The sequence below is a fragment of the Coptis chinensis genome, chromosome 2 (assembly GCF_015680905.1).
Source record: "Coptis chinensis isolate HL-2020 chromosome 2, ASM1568090v1, whole genome shotgun sequence".
NCBI classification, from domain to species: Eukaryota; Viridiplantae; Streptophyta; class Magnoliopsida; order Ranunculales; family Ranunculaceae; genus Coptis; species Coptis chinensis.
Window position 1 is genome coordinate 95,645,354 of NC_141457.1, and position 27,473 is coordinate 95,672,826.

At 35.8% G+C, this 27,473-nt stretch overlaps 3 protein-coding genes and 1 long non-coding RNA gene across 34 annotated transcripts; 3 read left to right on the forward strand and 1 right to left on the reverse strand.

Moving 5' to 3' along the window:
* Positions 1 to 398: 398 nt before the first annotated feature.
* LOC147519273 (inner membrane localized protein) lies at positions 399 to 4,428 on the reverse strand. Of its 2 annotated transcripts, none has more exons than XM_086590927.1 (5): positions 3,419 to 4,428; positions 3,218 to 3,320; positions 3,052 to 3,151; positions 1,861 to 1,947; positions 399 to 831 (listed from the first exon to the last, which is right to left on the reverse strand). In XM_086590927.1, the coding sequence occupies exons 1-5, from the start codon at positions 3,480 to 3,482 to the stop codon at positions 697 to 699; spliced, it is 489 nt and encodes a 162-aa protein (XP_086447053.1). In that variant the 5' UTR covers positions 3,483 to 4,428; the 3' UTR covers positions 399 to 696. The 2 variants fall into 2 exon arrangements, with proteins under 2 accessions (XP_086447053.1, XP_086447052.1); XM_086590926.1 differs by having other exon boundaries at positions 3,218 to 3,338; positions 3,419 to 3,596.
* Positions 4,429 to 7,199: 2,771 nt separating this feature from the next.
* LOC147519274 (glutamate receptor 2.7-like) lies at positions 7,200 to 14,860 on the forward strand. Its single transcript, XM_086590932.1, has 5 exons — positions 7,200 to 7,538; positions 7,935 to 9,208; positions 12,488 to 12,794; positions 13,312 to 13,709; positions 14,024 to 14,860. Exons 1-5 carry the CDS (start codon positions 7,238 to 7,240, stop codon positions 14,639 to 14,641), a joined length of 2,898 nt encoding a protein of 965 aa, XP_086447058.1. The 5' UTR covers positions 7,200 to 7,237; the 3' UTR covers positions 14,642 to 14,860.
* Positions 14,861 to 17,276: 2,416 nt separating this feature from the next.
* Positions 17,277 to 23,974, forward strand: LOC147519275 (uncharacterized). Of its 30 annotated transcripts, XR_015212133.1 has the most exons (9): positions 18,582 to 18,733; positions 20,624 to 20,708; positions 21,063 to 21,118; positions 21,219 to 21,345; positions 21,487 to 22,607; positions 23,007 to 23,111; positions 23,211 to 23,290; positions 23,376 to 23,590; positions 23,780 to 23,974. It is a non-coding gene; the product is annotated as an uncharacterized LOC147519275 (long non-coding RNA). The 30 variants fall into 30 exon arrangements; XR_015212126.1 differs by adding an exon at positions 18,493 to 18,575 and having other exon boundaries at positions 18,698 to 18,733; positions 21,487 to 21,850; positions 23,007 to 23,290; positions 23,376 to 23,974; XR_015212123.1 differs by having other exon boundaries at positions 21,487 to 23,111.
* Positions 23,975 to 25,743: 1,769 nt separating this feature from the next.
* LOC147519276 (uncharacterized) lies at positions 25,744 to 27,188 on the forward strand. Its single transcript, XM_086594099.1, has 4 exons — positions 25,744 to 25,899; positions 26,175 to 26,352; positions 26,419 to 26,691; positions 26,806 to 27,188. The coding sequence occupies exons 1-4, from the start codon at positions 25,744 to 25,746 to the stop codon at positions 27,186 to 27,188; spliced, it is 990 nt and encodes a 329-aa protein (XP_086450225.1).
* The last annotated feature ends 285 nt before the right edge of the window (positions 27,189 to 27,473 follow it).

Below are 27,473 nucleotides of genomic sequence, written 5' to 3' on the forward strand. Positions count from 1 at the left end.
ATATCCATAATATCTACAATATTTGTCAATATTTTGGATATATCAACGATATTTGCATGTGAAACAATATCAAATATCCCCAAAGAGAGAGATATATCCACGATGCATATCTAGTTTCCTGATATTTTGTACTATGGGTACAAGTACTGCAGGACATGCTGAAGTGAAATCCACCATTCAGTGTATCCTACTCTCAATTCGCTCAACCATCGGATCAAACATAACATACAACAGATTATCTAAAACGTAATGGCAAAGTAATCTGGAAAAAAAAATGTATAAAATGATTATAAATGGGATTCGAAACACATTGTCACTTCCCTCTATTGTAGTCTACTTTTTATCATGCATTTGTGACAAGAAAAACCACCTGAAGCTTCCATCCAACCCATAAATCATAACAAACTAAAGTCATTTCTCGCTGAATTGTAATGTTGTATAGGAAAGAAACATTCGTCTCTGCATCATATACTAGAAGACAGGACCAAACTAGCTAAGGAAAAAAAATCCTTATCAATATGGTAATCTATAAACTTGGGACATCAGCTTATACATGGTACCAGTATAGTACTCAGGCAGAAGTATTTGGAGCAGTATGACCAAATAAAGGAGAAAAATAAAGCTACTCCAAAGATTATTTACTAGATCTGGGACTACATTCAGGGAAGTGTGATTGTAACGCTCTGTGCAGGCTTTTTAGGCAGTAGCTTCAATCTCATCCGACACAACGGCCACGCCATTTGGAGTGTCATCTGCGCGGAGCTGGGAAGAAACGTCATCAATGGCTGAGTTCAGCTGTTCGATCTTCTCAGCCAGTATCTTCCTGGTCCTCTGTCATTGTTTATCACATAACTTAGATTATCTGGTGCAAATTGTCTAAAGATACAATTCCAAAAGGATAATAAAATGGCAAATCAAAAGGTTTGTAATCTACTAAAAATATAAAGGGCCACAAATTCATATTTCCATATGCCATGGCGAAAAAGTAAACGCTAAAATAACTCAGTCAAAAAGACCCACATATTTAAACACGCTTGCACGAGAATCACTATTTAATCTAGTAAGACACTGGAAACATTTGATACGAAGACTTACATTAGCATAATACTTGGTAGCACTCATAAAATTACAGATGCTCACTGAGAGACGATAATGCTGGCACAGCAGTCCCATATGCCTAAAATAATTCAAACCTGAACAGTAGTGCTTACAAAAGAATGCTTGGGACGACATCTAAATGTATTTTGCAGGGCTAAGCTGAGAATAAAAGTGAACCACAGAATCTGGCAATTTCTGCAACTATCAATAACTGCCAGGATTTCATAAGAGCAACATAACTTGTATACTGCAATTTCCATAAGTTTCATAAATGTTTATTTTTCACTTTATTATTGTGCATGTTGAACTCGATTAATGGGGACGCATGGACTTCCAAGCATCTTACAGAGCACATGCTTCGCTGACATCTCACTCAACTTCATTCAGAGGGTGACTTCCCTTAAACATCGTTTAGTAAGTCTTTCATAGCTAACCTCAAACCACAACAGCTAAACTTCCAATGCAATTGGTTAGCTATACCAGGCATGAAAATTTGAAATTTCTCCAGGTTCGGGACAAACAAAGTAAAGAAGCTTATGAAAGCTCAAGAAAAGATGCACTGATCAATTAATAAAAGAGTGCAAGATGATCTCAAAATCGTTTGATGCTATAGCCTATAATAGTTCACATCTATCTCATTGAGGTGTTCAGGAAAGAATATTGCTAAATACAAAAGGAAGAAGCAGAGATTTAAAAAAACAGAAAAAAGAAAAAGAGATTTCAATGAAGCTATATATGAGCTTGTCTGAGATAAATTCTCACCTCCAAAGCTTTTTCTTCATCATAAATAAATTTTGGTAGCTTCCTCATCAAGTCTTTTCTGTCCGTCCCAGCTAGAGCCTTACTGATCTGTAAGATTAAATCATCAGCCTATAATGTATGATGCACAGATACGATACAGAGACGAATACCAACACGGTGACATTACTACCTGATACAACATGGAGTTTACGAATGCCTATCTAAATATTTTTAGTGTTTTCCTATAAAAGTGTATATTTATTTTTTATAATTGGCACATGATAAGTCAGTGAATAGGATTTAAACATTTTGCATTGCGCCTAAAAGCACCAAGTCGCCAACAAGTCTAGTTCAATGTAATAAACATGGTTTCTCTGGTAAGTGACGAATAATTATTCCACCACTATCTGACAGGTATTGGGGTTGTATCTTGTGAAATAGATATGACGGCCAAGGGTGGCATCCGGGAAGTATGGCATAGGATGAGAACATTAATGTCTCTTCCTAAAGCAATATAGATGTTAATACAATCAAAAACCTAATAACAAACAAAAATATTGAATACCTTGATGTATTCACCAATAAAATGCAATGTAGAGTCAAACGTTTCTAAATAGAAATTCATCAAAAAATATACACCTCATACACAACAAGATATTTCTGTATGAAAATAAACTTGGCAAATGCAAAGGTTGAAAACGATCCTGCAAAAGTTTTACAACATAATGTATCATTTGTGAGTATTCAATTTTGCCTTGTATTCTATTCCCAAGTTAAAAAAAAAAAAAATCTTTATCTCAATGGTTGAGAGCACTTCTTCCAGATATGCAAATTGAGACCTGTCACTCACTTCAGCACAAATGATAAGCTACAATGATGGGTCACACTAAACCGGCCACCTAATCATAACTATATCAGTGACCAAGCTTCTGATTTGGAATTTTAATGACCGGTCACCTCTTAGTCTCTTATGTCATGGCACAGACCTGCATCAACTTTGTGATGATAGCATACAAATAGTTGCTGCTTCAAGCAACTAATTCGAGAATCAATTCAATTATTCTTTAGGTTGGGTGTTAATTCAAGAGGTTGGTAGTGCCAGGCTACTAGACAGTCAAATATGTGGTATTTGCGGTTGTGCCACACCTCAAAAACTGATATTTATGTAAAAGTTAACACGACAAACTGGTAAACTTAATTGTTAAAACTTACTTGAGGCGCATACACGCAACCTAGTGTTCCAACAACAATTCCTCCCAATATAAATCCGCCGACAAATATACTTGCACTACTAGGTCTTCCAGCATCTCCACTGTAGCATAAGTACATTTTAGAATGAACACTAAAACGCATAGAATAAGAAAAAAAAAAGTAATACCTGTAACCTGCTTGAACGGTAAGAGATCTCTTAAGAGTTGAAAATTTCCCTTTCTTTTGGTAAACGGGAATGAGAGACAAGTTACGCCCCGGGCTGGCAAAATCTACAAAACCACGACAGTCTAATAAACCAATCAATTAAATTAACATGTATATCTACAAATTTGAAGAGTTGAAGATACATATATATATATATATATACCAGATGAGAAGAAATGAGACGGAGTGTTTGTAGCAGTAATGAATGAGTTCGCGAGAGATGCCATTTCGGAGAATACAAAGTTAGAAAATAAGGAGAGTGATGAGAAGACCAACAAACCAACCAAGTTGGAGCAATAACTAACAAAAATACTCTAAAAACGGATTTATTATTATTATATTCTATGTTGCTCGATAATACCGATGCCTTGGAACAAAATAGAAACAGGTCTTTGAGCCCATGGGTTTTAAGTCAGGCCCGATTTGTCCGGAAACTTTCTTACTTTGTTCAAATGTATATAAGCGCACCCAGTGAAGGAAGAGCAGGATTGAACAATTACTGGACCTATGTGAACTCGGTCTAATGTTATCTGCTAGAAGTGAGCGAGTGAAGAGAAGCAAAAAGTCATCACTACGGCTACGTTTGGTTCATGGAAAAAAGAAAATGGTTTCATAGAATTTGAAATCTCAGTTGTGTTTGGTAACATGAGGAAAATAGAAAAGTGGAAAAGAGATTCTCTGAGCATGTACAAATGGAAGAAACCAACTTCCTTTAAAATAAAAAGGAAGTTGTTTTCTATTCTTCCCTTCTATCTTTCATGTCTTCTGATTTAAACCTCCGCCTATCTCTACAAAGCACTAATCTTTAGATCCCTTACCTCGATCTTCCGCTATTGACGCACGAGTTCATAATTTACAAAAAAAGAGGAAGACGAGAGATATCAAGGTTTTGGGGTTTCGGGGGTGTGAGCTAGTGGTTATGAGAGGTTTCATCTAGTGGTTTGCAGGAGTGATCTACCTTTTGAGGGTTTGATATACTGTTTTGCAAGGTTTGATCAAGTGCTCTTAGCGCATAAGACTGCATGAGACTTTATGGAAATTGTTTTCTTTTTGAACCAAACATAGAAAAAAGAGATTCACAGATTTTTTTTTCCAGGCAAAGTGAAATCCAGGAACTCAGTTTCTTCTTTAAAAAAAAATCTGTGAACCAAACACAGCCTACAAGTCTACAATATGCATTCTAGACACTAAGAGCATCTTTAGACACTAAAAAATACATCTTTTAAAACCAAAAAACCAAACTAAAAATACCAAAATTTTTAAACCAAAAAACACCAAACTAAAAACACCAAGGTTCGAACTTCACGCGTTTTTGCCAAAACCGCTTATGTATCAAAAATTTTTTTTTTTTTTTTTTCCAAACTACGCGGTTTTGCCGCGCCGTGCCATATAAGCCCATCCGAAAGCCCAGTTGACGCGTGTTAGAACACCGCCGTAGGTTTTTGCCAAAACCGCCGCCCAAAGCCCATTTAGCGGCCCCAGCCCATGCGGTTTTGCCAAAACCGCATGCGGTGTTTCAAACCGCGTAAGTGATTTGATACAGCATCAAACCTAGAACCAAATATTGGTCGATTTGGTGTTTGGTTTGGTATTTTTTTTGTATTTTCATCAACATGTAGTTCTGCTGAAATTGAAAAAACACCAAATTCTCTAAATTCGGAGAATTTGGTGTTGGTGTTTTGTGCTTGGTTGATATCACTGCTAAAGATGCTCTAATACTTGTATAAGTCTACAATATGCATTGGACTCCGCACTTACTTTTACCAAGTCATCACTATTCACTAATACTTGTACAGCAACGCATCAAGATTACTGTTGTACTTTTTTTTTCTAATTTGGTCAAATAGATGTGTTTGGGTCTGAAAAGCTTAATAAGCTGTCTGTTTTTTTTTTGGGTTAATGAGCCCCATGTCAAGTAAAGTTAAGACAATTATTTGGGCCTACCATTGCTGTCAAGTAAAGATAGACAGTTTAGGCAGGTTAACAAGAAGTCAAAACCCAAAATTCTCGTTCTCTTCTTCTCGATGAAAACCATTCATCTGCGTCGACTCTTCTCTCTTTCAGAAAAATAGAGAAAACATTTTTCACAAATTTCCTTTTCAAGAATAAACTTCCACCAACCTTCCTTTCTAGCCTCTTTCAGTTAACACCAGTAAATCTCTTTTGAGCCTCCTTCACTCTATTGGTTTGGATTGAGACCATGTGTGTAATATTCAATGCAATTAGTCTCCCAAAATTTTGTCCCACTTTCAGGTCATAAGGTTAACTGCACACAAACTTATTGTTGCTCTTGCTTTTACTAATTTGGTCCAATAGATGTGTTTTGGTATAAAAAGCTTAATAATCCCAGTGAAATGTTTGTTTTTTTTTTTGTTAATGAGCCCATTTCAAGTAAAATTAAGACAATCTTTTGTAGATATTTGGGGTAAGATAGACATTTCAGGCATGTTAACAAGAAGTCAAAACCCAAAATTTCTGTTCTCTTCTCTTCAAAGAAAACCATATATCTGCATACTCAGTCTCCGGACTCCTCTCTTTCAGAAAAAGGAGGGGTTTTAAAGATATATCTTATCTTAACACGTAAACAAACTCAAAATTATTAGGATATTTATAAAATTTTTATTAGGCTAATTTTTTATAGATATGATTTCCTAACTATTCTAAACATTGTCACAAATAATAAAAAAAAAAAAACAAAAATTTATAAATTTGCCAAATATAGTATCTAAAATGGTAAAAATGAACGGTCTACAATTAGCCAAATTTTGTAAATTGTTAAATATATTTGGCAAGTTTGAAATTTTTGAATTTTTTTTATTATTTGTGACAATATTTATAATAGTTAGGAGATCATATATACAAAAAATTAGCCTAATCCAAAACTTATAAATGCCCTAACGATTTTGAGTTTGTTTACATGTTAAAATAAAATATGTCCCTAGAACCCCTTCCTTCAGAAAAATAGAGAAGACATTTTCCGTAAATTTCCTTTTCAAGAAAAAACATCCACCAATCTTCCTTTCACAGCCTCTTTCAGTAAACACCAATAAGTCTCTTTTGAGTCACCTTCACTCTATTGGTTTGGATTGAGACTATGTGTGTAATATTCAATGCAATTAGTCTCCCATAATGCTCTTACTTTTACTAATTTGGTCAAATAGATGTGCTTTGGTCTAAAAAGCTTAATAACCCAGTGAAATGTCTGTTTTTTTTTGTTAATGAGGCCATGTCAAGTAAAGTTAAGACAATCTTTTGGGCCTACCATTGCTACCGACCCATACGTTTTTTTTTCAAGATATTTGGGGTAAGATAGACATTTCAGGCGTGTTAACAAGAAGTCAAAACCCAAAATTTTCGTTCTCTTCTCCTTGAAGAAAACTATACATCTACATACTCTGTCTCCCGATTCTTCTCTCTTTTAGAAAAGGGAGGGGTTCTAGGGACGACATATCTTATCTTAACACGTAAACAAACTCAAAATCATTAGGGCATACAACAAGTTAGCAACGCATCAAGGTCATAAGGTTAACTGCACACAAACTTACTGTTGCTCTTGCTTTTACTAATTTGGTCAAATAGATGTGTCTGGTATAAAAAACTTAATAACCCTAGTGAAATGTCTGTTTTTTTTTTTTTTTTTAATGAGTCCATGTCAAATAAAGTTAAGACAATCTTTTGGGCCTACCATTGCTACTGACCCACCCAATAATAAAATTGTTGATATTTCGGCTGGCATGGATTGTAATAATAGTGTGTTGGCGAGGGAAACGACGTGTGAAAAAAAAAACCGTAGGTGGGGGCGCCTCTTTAATGTAGTTAGATAGATTAGATATAATGACCGCTAAATTAACAAGAAATTCACTCTAAAATCTAAGGACTAAAAGTCAAATTTCAAGTGTTGAACTAACCAAATTAAATTAAATTAAAATGTACCGAAAAGAACTTATTAGAAATCTTATTTAAGCTACTAAAATGTCTACTAATGTTTTCAAACTTCTCTCATAATCTCTCCATGTATACTCCCGCTACAACCACTCCACTCTACCTTTTGTTCCTGATCAGTTTCTTCACGTTTCTATTCCATGCAGTCTCATTTATTTCAGCACAAGATGATATCACAAACATTGGAGCCATCATTGATGTCAGTTCTCGTATTGGTAAAGAAGAGAAAGTATCCATGGAAATTGCAATTCAAACCATCAATAATGCGTCGAGCAACAAGCACAAGTTAGTGCTCCATGTAAGCGATACGGGTGGAAATCCTCTCCAAGCTTATATGGCAGGTAATATATTTTACCAAGGAAAACAGGGTCCATATCAAGTTTTCATGCCTGAAAACTAAGTGATAAAAATTATTGTAACTACGGTATTTTTATATGAGATAAGTTAGAAATGTACGTCATTTGTTAGTGTTGTTTTTCTTCTCCTCGAAGTACTAGTCTCGTAGCTTCAACGTCTACAACCGGTATAAAAACCGATCCAGGGACGCCTTTTGTATAAAATTAAAGGAGCGCTAAGAGTATTCATTTTGGGATTGGTTTTCTTACCTTCTGTGCTTCCCATTTACGTTCCTTCCTTGGTGACCTTACAAAAAAAGAAAGAGAACTTATGAAGTATCTGTGCTGGAGTGATATGCCATATCATAATATCATAATCTGATTACTCAGTTTTGGTTGCAGCTGAAGACCTCATCGAAAAGAAGAAAGTTCACGTAGTTATCGGAATGGAGACATGGCAGGAGGCAGCATTAGTTGCTGGACTTGCAAATCGAGCACAAGTCCCCATCCTTTCCTTCGCTGCACCTTCAATCACCCCTCCATTAACATCGGTGAGATGGCCTTTCTTGGTGAGGATGGCCAACAATGATTCCCTACAAATGCAATGTGTTGCATCCATTGTGTGGTCTTACGGATGGCGTAGAGTCATTGGAATCTATGAGGACGACGGCTATGGTACTACTGGTTCAGGAACCCTGACACTTCTTTCAGATGCATTGAAAGCTGTAGGCGCAGAGATTGAGCACTCGGCAGCTTTCCCACCTTTGTCTTCTCTGTCTGATCCAAAATCTTTCATCCAAGTAGAACTTGAGAAACTATATGACAAGCAATCAAGGGTCTTCATCATTGTTCGGTCTTCGTTAGAACTAGCCACCCAGATAATTACCGAAGCAAAAGAAAGCGATCTCATGGGAAGAGATTCAGTCTGGATCACAGCAGACTCTATTACAAACCAATTTGACACGGTTAACTCATCAGTTATGTTCTCCATGGAAGGCGTTATAGGAATCAGAACCACTTTCTCCAAAACTAACCCGTCATTACAAGACTTCTCTATAAAATTTCGGAATCTTTTTCGATCTATGTACCCTCAGGAAGACAACTCTGAACCTCAAATATACGCTCTCCGTTCATATGATGCACTTTCCACTCTTGCATTTGCCTTAGAGAAATCAAGCACTAGGACTACCTTGCTAGAGAACATCTTATCTAGCAACTTCAGTGGTTTAAGTGGACAAATCAAATTCACAAATGGTGAACTATCTCGCTCCACAACTTATGAGGTTGTAAACGTGGTGGGGAAGAGTTACATTGTGCTAAAATCTTGGTCCGCGGAGTATGGATTTTCAGATAATGTTGACAAAATGGTTCAAGTGAAGAACACAATTGGTGCGGTCAGGCAAGTATTGGGTGATCGAGTTTATTGGCCAGGGGGGCTATCAAGGCCCCCTCTTGGGTGGGTGATGCCAAGTGATGCAAAGCCAATGGTTATTGGTATACCTGCAATGGCTCCATTTGAGAAGTTTGTGCAGGTGAATAAAGATGGAAAAGATCCCACAGGTTTCTGTATTGAAGTGTTCAATGAGGCCAGAGAACGTCTCTACTATGGTCTACCACACAGTTTTAAGCCCATTGATGGGAAGTACGATGACCTAATTGACATGGTCTATAATAAGGTAATTACTAATTATCTATGATCTCCTTACTTGAACTAGCAAGTACCAATTAATTAGTATGTTTGAAGTCTAAATAGTTACAGACTCACAGTTAAAGCCATCAAAATAGAATGAACAATGTTAGTCATCTTCTGAAACCCTTGAGTTTCTATGGCGTTTAGGTCACCGTATCTTCATGTGCCTTTAATAACGTTCCTCTCGCTGAACGACGATCCACTTTTTGGTCCCATTGGAGACTCTTGAAGTTTGTCTCTATTGTAATTGTTTTTGTCTTGCATTTCATTTCTCTTGCAATTTGAACCTGATAATTAAGGTACTTGTCACAGCCCGAATTTCTAAACAATAACAAAATGAATATTTAAAATATAATTATCTCAAACATCACTAGGTTCACTTGTTTAAAAACCCGGGGCTGACGGAGAATATACTACACATACAAACCCTAATAGCCATGTCATAAAAAGAAACAACTTAAATAACAATAATCCCAACAATTATCCGCAATCTCTTTATTAAGATAACATCATTCCAAATAAAACATCAAACAAACTCTCCAAATAAAATTCATCACTACCATGTCCTCATGCCATGAAAAAGTAAACTACGTTATTACATTCTTCCAACCAAGAAAATCAAACCTAAAAAAACTAACGGACCGCTCCTGTGCATCGAATCCCAATCACACGCCATGTTCCATCAGCTTTCCCACCTATGTTCCCAAGAACACACCCACGCTAAAAAATAAAGCAAAATATGGGTCAACAAAAATGGAATTTGCTGGTATGAGTAGACTAACTACATATAAACATTTCAAAACCTTACTTATCCCAATAACACTTTAAATCTATCATAACCTAATCATTCTCAGCTTGGAAGACAAGTAGTTCAATTCCGTCATCTCAAACGACATAGTTTCTTCCCAAGCAAAACTTCCATTTTATTAACTTCCATCTTACTACTCATTCTAATAACTCTTTTTTATATCTAAATAATTGAATTACACTTACCGATATCTGCACACCATATAAGGGTAGGACCAGCGTCCCCAAGACAAAATATTATTAAGTCCTACCCTCCCCGCAAAAGAAAGTTAGAACTTGTATATATAACATATGTAAATATCCTATATATATGCATTCAAAAGTAAGCCCAATACACTCACATAATCAAATCAATTTCTCTTGTAAAATTAATCAATTACTTTTCTTATACACCCACCCTTTAAGTACCTACTCCACGATTTGCACTCCACACATTTGCCAAATCACACATTCCATTACTCTCCCCACCGCTCTGGCACAATATCATAGCCATCTCGGGCTTTCATACACATATTTCACGACCTCTTTGGGCACAAAACTCGGTCATTCATGGCACATTCAATGAATACCTTAGGTCATTCCCGCCACATTCAAGGAATACCTATCATATCACTAATCGGGTCATTCATGGCATTCAATGAATGCCCCTGGTCATTCTCGCCACATTCAAGGAATACCCAATCCTACATTCCCGTCTGTTCGAGGAATACAACTAACCATGCAAGGCGAATACCTTACTTCCTCTTTAGGGCGGTCCACTACACAATCACGGTCATTCATGGCACATTCAATGAATACCCTTATATAACACTAACGGGCCATTTATGGCACATTCAATAAATGCCCACCTAACATATGACATCATCAATCATAAAACTCAATTCCAAAACTTGAGGCGTGGAGAGTTCTAAAAGGGTGCGGTAAGTTTTGTTTACGCATTATTGTAATTTATTACATAGATTATTTCAGAGAACGTAGGAATATCTTGATTCAAATAATTTTAGTTTACGCGTTATTAATTTCATGGATGTATAAGTGTCATAACGTTGTGTATCGCAAAAGACTGAAAAATCACAAAGCAGTAAATACACGTACCCAAGTATATTTATAAAGGTCCTAGTCTAAGTCAAACATGCTAATAGTCCTAGACTTATCCTAATAGACCGAATCATAATTTTAGGAAAAAGTCAAATTTTCGGGTCAATTGGTCAAAGTCAACCCTGGTCAAAGTCAAATTCAAAGTCAACTCTGGTCAACAGTCAAAGTCAGAGTCCACAAACTCTTCTAACCCAAAGGCCCAAAGTCTAAAGCCCATAGTCTAACTTAAGCCCAAAAACTAAAAGTCCAAAAGTTAAAACATAAGCCCATCACGATTTGGGCCAAGCCCAAATCGTGATACACTGTTCATCTCCTTCCTCTCCAATTTCAACCAACCACCACCGACCACCACAAGGGCCACCACCGGCCACCTATAAATAAAACAAACCCAGCGGTTTGGTTCAGGGAGAAAAACCCTAGCTACCCATATCAACAATTCACCATTCTATTATACTGAGAAATTCGAACGACGCCATTAAAGCTCTCTGTAAAGCTCCAATTATCCACTCTCCAACACCCAATCCACCACCAACACATCCACCTCAACCCAACAACAAATTCTCAACAAAACCCAAACAAAACACTAATCAAACAATCAAAAACGCAGGCGATTTGGTGCTAATTTTGTCGCCATTGAATTCCTCCGGAGCCCACCTCGCGACACCAACAACCCACCTCGCGACACCAACAACCCATCTACCCCAATTAGAGCACTAACAGTTCCAACATCACCACAAATAAAAAAAATAAAGTATACTTCAAACCAAAATAACACAGGAAGGACAGTTTGGTGCTTTGGTGCGGCTGGCGACGCCATCACCCACCTATGTCGAGACTTCGACAGTTTAAATGCCAGAAGTCGTCCTAGTTTATCTACTGCAGTGGTTCAAATGGTATCTAATATAGTCGACACCATTAACAGAATTGACGATATCGCAATAAGAGAAAACGGCATTATTGATATGCTTAATCGAAACAAATAAAAGAAATATAACGTATTATGACTACTCACTGTTAAAACCCGAGCGGTAGACGGCTCCCAAAAAGATTATCTTCCTTGATCCAAACTTTTTTCAAGAAAACTCTCCCCTTTTGTTTTTCCCTAAAAACTCTACGTGAGAAACCTTTATTTTCTAGTTTCTTAAAACCTCCCCGTAAAACAAGGGTTTTAAACCTATCTACTTGCTTACGGGCTTTTTTTCCGAACGACTGGATATCCTATTTTTGTTTTAACTGTTTACCTTATTATTATTATTATTATTACTATTAATATTATTATAGGAAAAGAAAAGCAAATAAAAGACGGGGTGTTATAGTACTTGTCAACACCTGACTGTGGTCCAAAACTGTTTATTGCAAGTCTGTGGATGCAGTGGTTGGTGATATTACAATCTTGGCAAATCGATCCAACTACGTGGAATTTACTCAGCCTTATGCAGAATCCGCGCTAACAATGGTGGTCCCTGTGAAAGCCAAAGAGAAAGCATGGTTGTTTACAAAGCCATTCAGCTCGACAATGTGGCTTGCTGTCAGCTTTGTGTTTGTGTACACAATGTTCGTGGTATGGTTTTTGGAACGCAGGTCAAATCCAAACTTTAGAGGTCCTTGGAAGAATCAACTCAGCACTGTAATGTGGTTTACATTCTCCACTTTATTCTTTGCACACAGTAAGTTCATCTACAAACACAAACATAATCAAAGTAGCTAACTGCTCGGAAATCGTAATTGGCATGGTTATGATTTGTGCTTGTCAGGACTAAGGACTAGGAGGCATCAGAGACATCCAGAAATTTTCTTTTATGCTAATGAACTTCATATCATGTTTTTCTAATGTTAAATAAACTTGGCGTCAAAATTTTGATAGCTGTTTCTTTCTTTGCCAAATGGATCTGGCAGCGGAAACTAGTGAATATGTGAAATCCTTAATTAAAATATACACTAATTTTCAACATGCAAGTTACAACTTTTGCAAAGCATGGAAGTATGGAACCGCCTGATAAGAATTTTAGTTAGTGTCACCGTCACTCACCCTTTGGTCATCCATATAGATGTATTTTATCATAAAATGTTTCCATGTCCTCCTGGTGCTTTGAGCACTTGAGCGCCTCCCCAAGGTTATATGTTTAATGTAAATTTGGCATACGCTCCCTAATATAACTTTTGGTTTATTGATTTATTTTACAGGAGAGGATTTGCGTAACAACTTCACTCGAGTTGTGATGGTAGTCTGGCTTTTCGTTGTCTTTGTGGTGACAGCTAGTTATACAGCCAGTCTCACATCCATGCTCACAGTGCAACGTCTTGAGCCAACGATAACAGACATTGAAACATTAAGGCGGAGTAACTCACAAGTTGGCTGTGACCCTAATTCATTCGTAAGAAAATATGTAGAACATGTTCTTGGTTTTCATCCATACAACATCATAGATGTCAAGAGCGAATTTGACTATCTAGATAAGTTCAAAAGTGAAAAAATCAAAGCTGCCTTACTTGAGCTTCCATATGAAAGAGTCTTCATTTCAAGGTACGGCAAGGCATACCAGGTTACGGATGGCGCACACAGATTTGGAGGCTTCGGCTTTGTAAGTAATCTCTAAAGCTATCACATTATAAATTATACTCACCTAGACGGCTAGGCCTCAAGAAGACTAAATAGTGCCACCTCTAGCTAGAATTCCCATATTTAGGGACGTTTAGTTCTAATTAATCAAAAGCTAATTTGAACTCCATCAATAAGGCTTTTTGTTCGAAAGATTTTTTTTGTCCGAAAAATTATTACAGTAAGAAAAACACTTAAACCCTGTTTCTAAACATGCAGTCTTATGATTGATACTATTGTTATTAGTCTTGATTCGTTATTGACTACTAAATTTTTTGCCTTTTGAATATTTTTCAGGTTTTTCCAAAAGGCTCTCCCATGGCCAAACACTTTTCTGAAGCCTTTCTAAAATTGTCTGAAGACGGGACCTTAAACAAATTGGACAAATTTTGGTTCAAGTCATCCAGCTCTCAAGCCTCTCAGTGTAAGGATTGCGACACAAGCACAGATAACCAAAGCTTGGGTCTTGATAACTTTTGGGGTCTCTTTCTGGTCACCGTACTTACTTCTACAATTATGGTTATACTCTACATTGTTCGTCCATCAAGAAAACTTCGACGCCATTCTGTTCCTCAAATTGGAACAACATTGCACGTGGACACCAGTTTTTGGAATAGGATTAAGACTCTTGGTTCCTATTTCAATACTGTTCGTCCATCGCATAAAGATACAAAATCGGGCGAAGCAAGGGATATTGCGGTACTGGTATCTTCAAATGGGGAGTTTAGAACTGATACTTCAGAGCATCCTCAAACGATTCGGGTAACAGAAATTGAACTGTCAGCTGAAACTTTTACTGGGAAATCAAATATTCAAACGAGAGTATTGAGATTGATTAATTCATTCCCTGGTTGGGATAGGCGTCACGGTTTTAACAATGGAAATCCTGATATCCCAAATAACACTGGATTTTAGGCGACTCAATCAGATGTACATTAATTTGGTTTTAGGGGAGTTGGCAGTAGAAGTATACAGCAACAAACCTTGATGATATGGTGCTGCAAAACCTTATCATCGCGTTATCAGGTCTATTTTGTAAATGTTTATGAAGTAAATTTAGCCCGAGGGCTCGATCGCATTGTACACGTACCATCTTATATTTTCGAAGTTAATATATATGTAGGGTTCAATCTTCTTCTTTTTTCACCTGAAAGTTTTTTGCATTTCACAACTGCGTAAGTGCGTAACCAATCCCTTTATAAACTGTTTTCTTATTTTTACTAGCATTTTGGGCACGCTCTATGAGCGTAAAATTGAGAGCAGTCTAATTAACCAAACCATGAAAGCAAGCCCACCAAAAGCCCAGTCCATGTGGCAATGTTGATTTTAAAAAAATTGCAACCGTATCTCAGTCAAAATAAGCCCAACCAAATTGCAACCGATGCGCCTGTTTTTTTCGCACTTATTTTATGTTACCTATCCGAAACCGATATCAATCGGGTTAATAAAAAAACTCCGATTCCAAAATTCAAATTTGAATCGATCATAAAAATTTAAATTCCCGACCCGATTTGTTGCTCTACATGTATAGAGGTCCCACTAACCCACTAATTTAGACTAAATGTGTTAAATTTGTCGGGATAAAAAAAATGAAATAATTTCCGAATTTTAAAATATATTGGAATTATAGCCGGAATTTCTAATGGAATTATCGAAATTTAATTGTCTTATGGCACGTGCAATGCACTTGTTTTTTTCGCACTTATTTTATGCTACTTGTCCGAAACCAAAATCAATCGGGATAATAAAAAACTCCGATTCCAAAATTCAAATTTGAATCGAACATAAAAATCTAAATTTCCAACCAGATTTGTTGCTTTAGATGTAAAGAGGTCCCACTAACCCATTAATTTAGACTAAATGTGTTAAATTTGTCGGGATAAAAAAAAATAAAAAAATAATTTCTAAAATTTAAAATATATTGAAATTTTATCCGGAATTTATGATAGAATTGTCGAAATTTCAAATTAGAGAGAGAAAGAGATGAGATGAGATGAGATATTAAGGAGAGAGAAAGAGATATGAGATATTGAGGAGAAATAGTGAAGAAAAAAGATGTGATAATAAGGAGAGAGAAAGAGAAATGAGATATTGATGAGAAATAGAAAAGATATGAGATGATGTGAGATGAGATATAGTATGTTTACGTTTTAACCCTTCCATACCATCCATTATTACATCATTTTGTTTTGAGAACAATTGAAATAATCGAAAATTGTTAGCGGTAAAATGGGAATGAAAAAATTCAGTCGACCCAAAAAAATACTATTGCTTGAGGAGTTTTCTTTACAGAGTAAAGATAACCACATCCTTAAATCTCTCACTCGCAATAATTGATGAACCCCCTCTGGGCTCTCTTCATCCGGGCATACACCCGAGATCTTTTAAGAAATTTTGTTTTTAAGTAAAAAACTTTATTTTTTGTGCACAAATTTTTCATACTATTTTCAAAAAATTTAGGTAAATATTAAACCAATTAATTATGATAAAATGTCAAAATATTGCCTTAATCTTGATTACTTAGCATCCATAGCAAAAAAATCTCCTATAAGCTACCTCGAAATTCATCACTATTGTTTGACCTATTGTCTAATAATCAATTTTTCATTTTCATTTGCTCCGTTCCCCTTCATCGTTTGCTCTATTCATGTACATAGTAAGCCTTAATACTAAGAGCATCTCTAGGTGGTAATATCACCTCCCAATTTCTCTAAATTTGCTTCCAAAACTTGGAATTTCACAGAAATCCAACTCTAGGTGGAAGTAAATTTGGTCGTATCACTTGTCTAGCTGCATCCGTGGAAGCAAATTTGGGATTTCGGATGCAGATGCGGTACTATCACTGTCCCGCGCCATTACTAATGTCACCCTAAATTTTTTGTTGACTTTGACCAGCACACCGCGCCATTACTAATGTCACATTTTTTTTTTTTTTTTTTTTTCAATTTGGCGTGATAGTGGGAATGTCGCGTGTGGTTTTTTTTTTTTTCAACTTGGGGAGACAGTGATAATATCGCACGACAGTATCAATGTCGTATGGTAGACTCTACTCCAAATTTACGACTGATATTTGCGACCACCTAGAGTTGGTCAAAATTTGCGTCCAATTTCTTCAAATTTCGCCTTCAAATTTGGAAGTGATACTACCACCACCTAGAGATACTCTAAAAAAGCTGCTTATATTGCACTCAGGGCCGACTCTGAAGGCCAACTAGGCGACCTTTGGGCCCCCCACTTTTGACCAATAAAAGGCCCCCAATTCTCCACCCACTATCTAATACAGCCCATATCCAAACATTAGATTGACCCAACTGATTTAAAGAAATAAAAGGCCAAACATTAGATTGACCCAACTGATTTAAGCCCAGCCAACAAAAAACAAAACCAATTGACCCAACTGATTTAAGCCGAGCCAACAAAAAAACAAAACCAATTCAAACAGTACGGTTCTATTTGGCCTCCTGGAGGTTTTCTATTTCCGTATTTTCTATTTCAAAAAAATCTAAGGGTTTAAGGTTAGTTTAAAAGAAACAGAGAAACTAAAAAAAAAAAAAAAAATAGAAGAGAGAACCTAGTCTTTGAGGAGTTACAAACAAGACTACTACGCTACCAGAGGTGCTCCTAATATACATGCTTTGTATGTTCCCTTAACCCTTAACCCTTCTCAATTCTCTATTTATTGTTTTTCTTTTTAAATTGGATGAATTTGATTGAATTTTTTGTAGCAATAATCTTATATGAATTTGATTGAATTTTTCATAGCAATAATCTTATATGAATTTGATTGAATTTTTTGTTTTATGTATGTATATTTTGAATGACTCACACTACACTAGAATTATATTGTTTAATAACTATACCTTGTTAGGACTGTGTTGACCGTCCTTAATGTAGGATTGCAAGAACCGTCCTATATGGCCTAAGCTCGTCGTATATTGGCATTAAGGTAAAATAAAGGACGGGCTTTAGTGTAGTGCATTCACGACGGTAGCGGTAGTGCTTGAATTTTCAAGAACTCGTCGCGGGGTAGTTTTTCATTCTCGCGCTCATTATACCCAGTTAGAAACCCTAGTGGAAACATGAGATAAAAAAAAAGGGTGAGTGCTAAGTTCTAGGGGTGTCAAAATGGCCCTCAAACCCTTAGCCCGCCTGCCCGCCCCAGCCCATAGGCCGAAAAAGCCCTTAAAATGAGGCCCTCACACATTAGGTGAAATTTTGTTTGGGCCTGAAACCCTCATGCCTTTGAGGGGAGGGTAAGGGCCTAGACTTTAAAACTTAAGCCCTCCTTTAAGCCCGGCCCTCATTAGGCCCTCAACATTTATTATATATATTTTAATAAAATTTTTTATAATATATTTTATTTTAACATTAATATGCTAAAAATCACTTAAAATAACATTTATCTATTAAGTTTGTCAACCTTATAATTTCATTATAATATTTTATGAATTGAATTTAACTGATCTTAATTGACTAATACAACTTTAACAAGTTTTTTTAATAGTTTGAAGGTTTAATTGTGAAATGCATTCGATTTTATTATTTTTAACTAATGTTTCTAAATTTATTTTGTAGATCAAATGTATAACATAGTATCTGGCCTTCACGTTTGGCCTCCGAGCTCTGCCCCGTCAAGCCCTCCGAGGGGGTTGATGAAGCGGATAAAAGCTTTGAGATTTAAGTATTGGCCCGACCCGACCCGGGCCTCGAAGTAAATGAGGGTAGGCTGGCCCGGCCCTCAAACATGAGAACTTCATTATTTGAGGCCGGGCTGGCCATTTGACACCACTATGTAAGTTCTAACAAGCCGTGGGTTTTGTCACTGAATCAAGACCTCTACTATGAAATTGTAAGCTCTCTCTTTCTGCCCCCCAAACCATAATATTTAGTCAATGCTTTAAAGCTTCAAGTTCGAGTTTTTTCGTCCGATATTTGTTTGTTAAACTGAAATGGGTAAATTTCGTTTGCTAGAGTTCACTCAAATCAAAGTTCCTTCTTCAAATCGAGGTAAATTTCTTCCCTTTTTTCATTCTTCTTGTTTTATTATTATTATGGATTCAATGGGGTTTGCCGAACCGTCGAAAATTTAACAAAAAAAAAAAAGAAAACCAAAATTAATAACTTAACAAAAAATAGAACCGTCAACATACTTACCGAAACAGTTAAAAATGGAAGTTCCCCCCATCGCACCCTCACTTCCTAGTTCATCTTACAGTTTTCACTTTAATTGGGGTTGATTGACACGTGCTTAAACTAGTTCGAAAAGGGATTTTTATTTCAGTTCGATTCGTACTACAAGCTAGATTTTTATTGAGATCGAAAAGTAAGTTTTTTTTAGTGTATTTCTACTTTGTTCTTCTCTTAAATTGTTTGCATATAAATATACTTGTTGATGCATATCTTTTTGCCGTGGGAAATTTTGGATACTCGTAAATTCATTCTATTCTACGTATTGTTTTTATTGTTGTGTGGATTTTTTTTGCATTTTTATATATTGGAAAAAAGAAAGAGCATTACTGATGGTTTTTTTCCTCGTGACATGGATGTTCACTATTGTTTGATATATAGAGTAGTTATGAATAGGCTTTAAGCCTTTAATATTTTATACTAATATATATTATCTTTTTCTTATATGATATTAGTCATCTTAGTTAATTTGTTGAGTGAATTTTTTAAAAGATACTGCAATATAGTGGATGTGGTAGTTGAAGATGGGGTTAACTGTTGGGTTTCAGAAAAGAAACAGGAACACTGTAGTCACGTAGCACAGGGTTTCTGGGTTGAAAGTGTTGTCTGTGAGTTTGTAGTGGTGCCCTAGGCTTAGGCCTTGTACCTTGGGGGGTTCTATTCTTCAGGCTCTGGCTTCTCCACTATGATGCGCACTGTTGCCTGGTTATCTAAGTTGTGTAAATGGAAGTCCTTAAGTTGTAGGTTTATTTGTTGTTGTGCTCAGTTGTCTTCTATTGCTAGTGTGACAAGGATGCTCACTGTAGCAGCTCATCATGCTTCTTAGACAGTTGGATTTTTTTATTTGGTCAAAGCCTTCTTCTTGTGTAACTGTTGTTGTCATTAAATTTATTGACTTACTAAATCTTTGCAACTATTTGTATATCATCAAGGTATTTGCTTAGTCTAATTGTTGATTCTTGAAGTTTTTATGTTATCAAGTTTGTAGATCAAACACTTCGATATCTAATGAAGCTTCACTTAAGTTGTGCTATTAGAGCAGGGTATTGTGGGATTATAATAAGATCAGGTGCTATCTTTATGGGTTGATGCATCTAAAAACAAACTAGCTTTGTACTTTATCCCATTGAATAGCTAAAGAGCCTTGCCAAGGAATTGGGAGGGGCGGGGGGTGCATTTAAAACAGTTTTATGACAAGTAACAGGATTCTGAAGCTTTTAATTAATGTTCTTTTGTTTGGGGTCAGGGAAGTAAAAAAGGAATCTATTTCCAATAAATAAGTGTTATCTAGTCCATGCTCTTTATATCATCTTCATTGACCAAGTCAATCATTTCTGTTTACATAATATGGGTTTGGAGTTATTGTGTGCTGATTTTGTGTTCAATTGGGGTTCTATTTGATTGACAATTGGAACTATATATTTATTTGTTTCATGTATTTTCGTGCTTGTTCTTTTTGAACAAGGACTTGACTTTGGTTCAAGAAAATCAGGTGCTTCTATATCACTTTGTACCTTTTCTTATTCTTTTGTTTCTCTTACTACACATGACTAGTGTCTTATTTCACCATTCCATGTTTATATGATGATTCTACCGTAGAATGTTGTTTTAATGTCTTACTTCAGTTATAAGTCTATATCGAAAAGTTTGTTTAGGATGTTGACTGTCTTTTTGGATTATTCTGACTTTGTCTTCTTTGTTGTATTAAAGGGTGTTTGTAAGAGTTAATCGAGTTGTTAAGGGTTGGTTCGTATGGAATACAAGATTTGCATTTTTGGTCTGAAACTCTGAGTTGGTAAGTCGCCTGCATTGATCATTCCATTTGTTGGATTCAATTTTTGTTCTAAGACTTGTGTAGTCTTTATACTGGACTTATTGAATATATAGTAATGCAACTAGCATGCCTAAACTAATGAAACTTGAAATGAAGGTCTTGGGGATTGTTTCCAACGCACTAGGAGAAAGCTTGAGATAAAGCGTGTTGTTTTTTCAGTTGTTTATGTGTTTTTGCTGATTATTATTCATTTGCTTAACCTGTTTTTTTACAGTTATTTAGAAATCAGAAAACTATTGTGCATTTTAAATCAGCTTCTAAAGAATAGAAATTTTTATCTTTTCAAGAATAACAGTTTGTTTTGTTTGCACTAAGATGAAGGCAGCAAGCTGAGGAAGCATGTCACGTACTTTTTGCTCCCATATAGTGAGGTATGTGACAATGCAAAGGTTACATACAGGTGAGATAACATCCAAAACCCTGTTTGTTTCTCAAGAGTATGCTGATGATGTCAAGGGGCAATATTTTCAGAAGGAAGTAGGCGCAGATCGATTCAGGAGGTAGTATGAATATGCTTGAGAAGCAATGGGAACCATCTGTGGAGAATATTGAGGGTGGATATTGGAGGATGGTTGAGAAGCCTACTGAGGACATTGAGGTAGGATTGGACAGGCGAATATTTATTTGAAGAACATTTATCTTTCTCTTTCTCTTCATGTAATTTTGTTTATGCTTGTGATGCTTATTTGTAGGTTCTTTATGGACCCAACTTGATAAATGACTTGTGTCTTGGATGCAGGCAACACAACCTTCCCTATTATTGTCTGAGGGGGTACCTGTTTATCAATGTGTTCAAAATCCAAGGTAATTTGTTCTCACCTTCCCTAGAGGATATCATTCAGGGTTCAATTGTGGCTTCAATTGTGCGGAGGCTGTAAATGTATAGCTCCTCTTGACTGGTGCCTCACGACCAGAATGCCATAGAGATCTACTGTGAGCAGGGACGAAAGACATATGTATCCCACGATAAGATGTTGCTAGGGGCAGCAAGGGAAGCAGTGAGGGCCCAGTGGGAACTATAATTACAGAGGAAAAGTACCTTAGATAACTTGAGATGGAAAGATGTATACGGAAAGATTGGAATATTAGCAAATGCACTCAAGGTAAGCTTTCTTAATTTTCATCATTTCATCTTTTGTGACCTAAACAATATTAATTTTGTTCGTAGTAGAGCACTTTAAAGACATTTGAAAGTGATACTGGTCGGCTTTAATGAGTTAAGGTAGTCACTTATATAGCAATGTGTTTCATTAATAAATTTTGTCGCGTCTTTTTGCATAAGATATATTTTTTATTACGTTGTGCGTAATATATATATATATATATATATATATATATATATATATATATATATATATATTTTTTTTTTTTTTTTTTTAATTTGCTGATTCATATTATGTGTTTCGTTGCCCATTAATGTTTTGTTCTTCATTTTGTTTGTGCTTGAATGAAACTATGAAAGAGACAGACCATGGAAAGCTCATTTTGTTAGTCAGACCATGGAAAACCCAACTAATTAGATGCATTATTCAGTATTTTTTATTGGGATATATGGGTACAAATGTAAATAAAATTTTGAGATTTTTTATTGTTACGCTACTCTACTCATAAGGAAATGGAAAAGTTTTGCAAAGTCTTGTACCTGTCTGGTGATAGTTTGAATTATTGCAATGCAATTCATGGCTTACTGATTTATAGTATGGGTTTAAATTTAATATGGTAATTTCCTTTTAGCCGTCATTATAAGTCTCTTTTTTAGAAGTGAATCCTAACACTCCTATTACTAGAACTCTCTTGTATGTTGCTTTACATACAAATGACGATGACACTTGCCCCACTGAAGAGCATCGCGAGGAAGTGGTAAGAATGTTAATAAGTGGTTTATTTTTTCAATCAAAATAGTGTATTCTAACTAGTATACAAGTTGTTATCTATCTAATAGGAAATTGTGTGCGAGTGATTCAATAGTCTAGTGTCTTTAATCATCTAATTCATGGTTATCTTTCCCTGAATTTCATTTTATAGCATTTAAGTTCATGAAGTCTTTTAGATCTATATGTGTCTTCTATCACCAGCTTAAAGATTAGAGATTATACAAGGCAAGCATGTATGTTTGTCTAATTATTTTAACATTTGCTACAATTTGTTGATCTTTAAACTATACTAATATATATAATGTGTTCATATAATTAAGTGATACAACGACAAATATGATTTTGGGGGTCTCACCTGTTCACATCCTATTGTGGTGTCATGTAGGTTGCCTAATAGAAATGATGTGGGATAATGCTTCTTCTGCTTAATAAGAAGAATGGGAGGGCGGAGATTTGGATGAGGCATTACCACTCTACATTGCTACCCCAAGTAAGGATCGGATTTGTGGATTGAATCCATTTGTGTGACACTAGTACACATTCTTGTTTTTTACATTCTTGTTTCCCTCTGCTTGGGCTGCTCATTCAGTCTCTAGAAGACTCTCAAGGTTGCTTGTTCTACTTTCTAAACATCATGAAAGGCTAGGAGACTCACCAAAAAAAATGAAGGTGATGAAGTTAGGAATTTTGAACTAATACACATTTTTTTTTCATTGTGAGGGTTCATCATCTCGCGTCATTTTTCCTTTTGCAGGCATATTTAAGGCTTCATTGCCTTCATCAATTTTTCATACTTGACATGACATTAATTACCATGGGACATTAATCGTCTTCTCCGAGCATATCATCTGTTGTGTATTGGGGAATTAATTATTTATCTCTTGGGTATTCATTAATTTCTTTCAAAATTTCTGTTTTTGGATTTTGCAAGAGGATTCCAAACTTTGGGGTTTGTTTGCAGACTGCAAGGTACGAAATTTCTCCTTATTCAAGTTAATCTTGCTGTTGCTGATCCCGATGTACACAAAAGGAAGCATTTTAGTTTGATTTTTTTTGCAATCCTTTGATTCCTATGTTATTAGATATCCCCTCAAGTTAATCTTGCTAATGCTTAGAGTTTATGTAGATAATAATATGATTACATCTACGTGTGTGCAGGAGCCCAGAGACCACAAGAAATCATCAACACTCATTTTCACGCAAAGTATAAACATACTATGATAACATACTATGTCTTGATACTATGTATTGTGTACATTGTTAAAAAAACTCGATGTTTGATTATAAACCTCAAAAAACTTGTATACTTTGGAAAATATCAATGTATTATTTATCAAATTTTTTTATGCGATATTTTAATATGTTACCATTTGATGTCGTTCAAATGGTGATCATGTGTGAATTTAGCTGAGTATTCAGGAAAACTAGATTCTACAGGGTAAAAAAATTATTTCAATAAAATAACTACAAAAAAGGGACGATCAAAAGTGTCCAGAATTGATTTTCCCAAATTGCAAATGGCGACGGAAAAGATTGTCTTAAACTAAACTAAGACACAATTTGCGACGCAATTCAGGGTCTCAAGTTTGAAAATTGGTTGTCAAAATTAAAAAGTGATATATGACGGTTTTTAGAGTCGCAAAATAGACGGTGGCAATAACAGTCTTTACCTGTCATATTTCCAATTCAAGTTAAGACATTCATAACCGTCGTTAATATTAACGACAGAGCGATTTGCAACGATATGTGAGACAACATATTCCGTCGTAAATCCCAATTTAGGACGGCTTTTACCGTCGTTTTTGGCCATTTCTGGTGTAGTGTCAAAAGTTTGAAAAGTGTTCTAAGCTAGTTGTCTGACTTGCTAGTCTTTGTTGTTCAGAAATTCTGTTGAGTGGTTAGTATCATGAGTAGCGCTAGAAAATATCCATCGGGTAGTGCTAAGAGAAAAAAGAAGCAAAAACAAGAAGAACTCACTCAATCTCAGGCGGGAAGTATTCTTAAATTTCTTTCTACTAGTGGACAAATAGAGACTTCTAATGAAGATGTTGAGCATTAGGAGCTTGAAAATATAGTGAATATGGAACATGACGAGAGGGGGAATAATGAATTTGAAGAAAGATCAAATGTTGAAGCTGAAGAAGAGATGAATAATGTTGAATTAGAAAAGAGAGTAAATGTTGATGATGAAGAGACAATGAATATTGAAAGTCAAGAAAAACTTAATGAAGCTATGAATGAGAATGGAGAATATGGACCGACAAACTATTTTGATCCAGCAAATTGGGATAAGATTGATCAGAAATTAGGGATTTCTTGGTCGAAAAAGGTCCAATAAGAGACAATGTTACTGATTTTCCTAGAGATGATGAAGGTAGACATTTTTCAACCTTCCACTACGTGCGACGTATGGATAATGGTTTGAAGCAGGATCGAAAGTGGCTTGTTTATTCTCATTCGATTGGGCCGAGGGGTATTTTGTTTTTGTTGTAAGTTGTTCAAGCAATGAGGAAGGCTTTCTCAATTGGATAGTGAAGGATGTTTAAATTGGAAAAATCTTGGTGAAAAGCTTCAAAAACATGAACAAAGTGCTGAGCACAAAAGACACTTGAATAGTTGGTGTGAGTTAGAAAATAGGTTAGGAAATAATGAAACAATCGGTAAGAGTGTGCATCAACAAATCAATCGAGAAAAACAACATTGGAGACAACTATTATTGAGGATACTTGCTCTTGTGAAAGCTCTTGCTAAAAATACTTTCGCATTTCGCGAGGACAATGAGAAGATTAAGGAAGAAAACAACGGTATTTTTTTGAGCATGATTGAAATGATTGCAGAATTTGATCCAATATTGCAAGAGCACATCCGACGTATTGAAAGTCATTAAATTCACTATCATTATCTTGGCCACAACATTCAGAATGAACTAATTCAGATGTTAGCAGGTGACGTTATTAATGCATTTTCTTTTGGGTGGATAATCCGTGACATTCTATTACTATAAGAGTTATCATAATTTTTTTTACAGGTGAGGTGAAAAATGCAATTCTTAAGAAAATTCAAGCGGCTAAGTACTTTTCATTTATTCTTGATTGCACTCCAGATAATGACATGAAGAACAAATGTCGTTGCTGATACGATGTGTGTATGTCTCAACAAATCCAGTTAAGATTGAAGAGTTCTTTTTAGAATTTATGAAGGTGGGCGATACATCGGGTTTGGGACTCTTTAATGAGCTGAAAGCTGTATTGAGCACTCTTCAACTTGATATTAATGATGTAAGGGGACAAGGTTATGACAATGGATCTAATATGAAAGGCAAACACAAAGGCGCATAAAAAAAGATTGCTCGAAATAAATCCTAGAGCTTTTATATGCATGTGGTTGCCATAGTCTAAATCTTGCATTGTGTGATACGGCTAACTCTTGCTCTAAAGCTGTGTCCTTTTTCAGAGTGGCGGTGTAACGTGTATAAACATTGTTTTCTTCTTCTACAAAACGGTGGGAAGTTTTCAAAGAACATGTGAAAAGAGGTCCCAATCTTACTTTGAAGGCATTGTCACAAACACGTTGGAAAAGTCATGTGGAAAGTGTTAAAGCGATTAGAAGTCAAGCTCCACAGATAAGAGATGCTTTAGTTGAATTAATGGATGCTAGTGATGATCCAAAGACTAAGAGTGAAGCTGAGTCCCTAGCCACACATGATAATGAGAATTTTGAGTTCTTGATTGGTATGATTGTTTGACACACGATATTGAATGGTGTTAATGTTGTTAGCAAACTCTTACAAACTGAAGATATACAGATTGATGTCGCTATTAGTGAACTGCAAAGGTTGATTTCCTTTTTTGAAAAGTATAGAGAAACCGGATTTGAAGAAGCAATGATAGAAGCTAAAGAAGTTGCAAGTGCTATGCAAATTGAGCCTATTTTTCGTGAAAAATGTATCATTTGTAGAAAGAGACAATTTGATGAAAACGCAGATAAAGAGGTGCCACAGTCAGCTGAAGAATCATTTAGAGTCAACTACTTCATTTTTATTGTTGACCAAGCTATTTCTTCTCTTAAGAGTATGTTTGAACAGTTTTAAGTATATGAGAAACATTTTGGGTTCTTGTTTAATTTGGATAAGTTGAAGTCTATAGACAGAGATAGTTTAAATGTTTCTTGTGGCAACTTAGCAGAGTTTCTGAAACATGACAACATTTTTGATATTGATGGGACAGAGTTATTTTTGGAATTGCAACTCTTGAAAGAAGTTTTACCAGATGACGCAAAGAAGGCAATTGAAGTGCTAAACCATTTGAACTTAAGGGCTAGTTGCTTTCCAAATGCGTGGATTGCTTATAGAATATTATTAACTATACCCATTACAGTTGCTTCTGCGGAGAGGAGCTTTTCAAAGTTGAAGATGATTAAGTCTTACCTTCGATCGACCATATCACAAGATAGATTAAATGGATTAGCTATGTTATCTATTGAAAAAGCTTTGGCAGAGGAGTTTGACTATGCAAATGTAATAATTGATTTTGTAGCTAAAACTGTGAGACGGGGAAATTTTCGATGATATTTTACTTGATGTAATTAGTTTGTGACTTGGTGGGGTTAGATTTCATTTCCCCTACTTTCAAAATAAATAACAATTTTTTTTTTTTTTTTTTTTTTTTTTTTATATATTTTCTTCTTTCTTTCTTTTGTTAAAGCTTAAGGCCCCGCTTTGAGAGCTCACCTAGGGCCTCTCGAATCTCAGGGCCGGCCTTGATTGCACTTTATGCATAATTTGCTGAATTTCGGCCTCTTTGTGCTCACACATAATCAAGTTCCTGCCGTCCCATATCTCTATCATTAGAAA

Bases quoted from the DNA above. Each gene is read 5' to 3' on its own strand.
- LOC147519273 (XM_086590926.1), bottom strand. From the start codon at position 3,482: ATGGCATCTCTCGCGAACTCATTCATTACTGCTACAAACACTCCGTCT. The intron at 3,152-3,217 runs GTATTACTTTTT...CTTATGCTACAG, and splicing joins ACCGTTCAAGCAGGTTACAG to TGGAGATGCTGGAAGACCTA. The intron at 832-1,860 runs GTGAGAATTTAT...AAACAATGACAG, and splicing joins ATGAAGAAAAAGCTTTGGAG to AGGACCAGGAAGATACTGGC.
- LOC147519274 (XM_086590932.1), top strand. From the start codon at position 7,238: ATGTTTTCAAACTTCTCTCATAATCTCTCCATGTATACTCCCGCTACA. The intron at 7,539-7,934 runs GTAATATATTTT...TTTTGGTTGCAG, and splicing joins TCTCCAAGCTTATATGGCAG to CTGAAGACCTCATCGAAAAG. The intron at 13,710-14,023 runs GTAAGTAATCTC...AATATTTTTCAG, and splicing joins GATTTGGAGGCTTCGGCTTT to GTTTTTCCAAAAGGCTCTCC.
- LOC147519276 (XM_086594099.1), top strand. From the start codon at position 25,744: ATGTCGTTGCTGATACGATGTGTGTATGTCTCAACAAATCCAGTTAAG. The intron at 25,900-26,174 runs GTAAGGGGACAA...CTTACTTTGAAG, and splicing joins TTCAACTTGATATTAATGAT to GCATTGTCACAAACACGTTG. The intron at 26,692-26,805 runs GTATGTTTGAAC...GCAACTTAGCAG, and splicing joins AGCTATTTCTTCTCTTAAGA to AGTTTCTGAAACATGACAAC.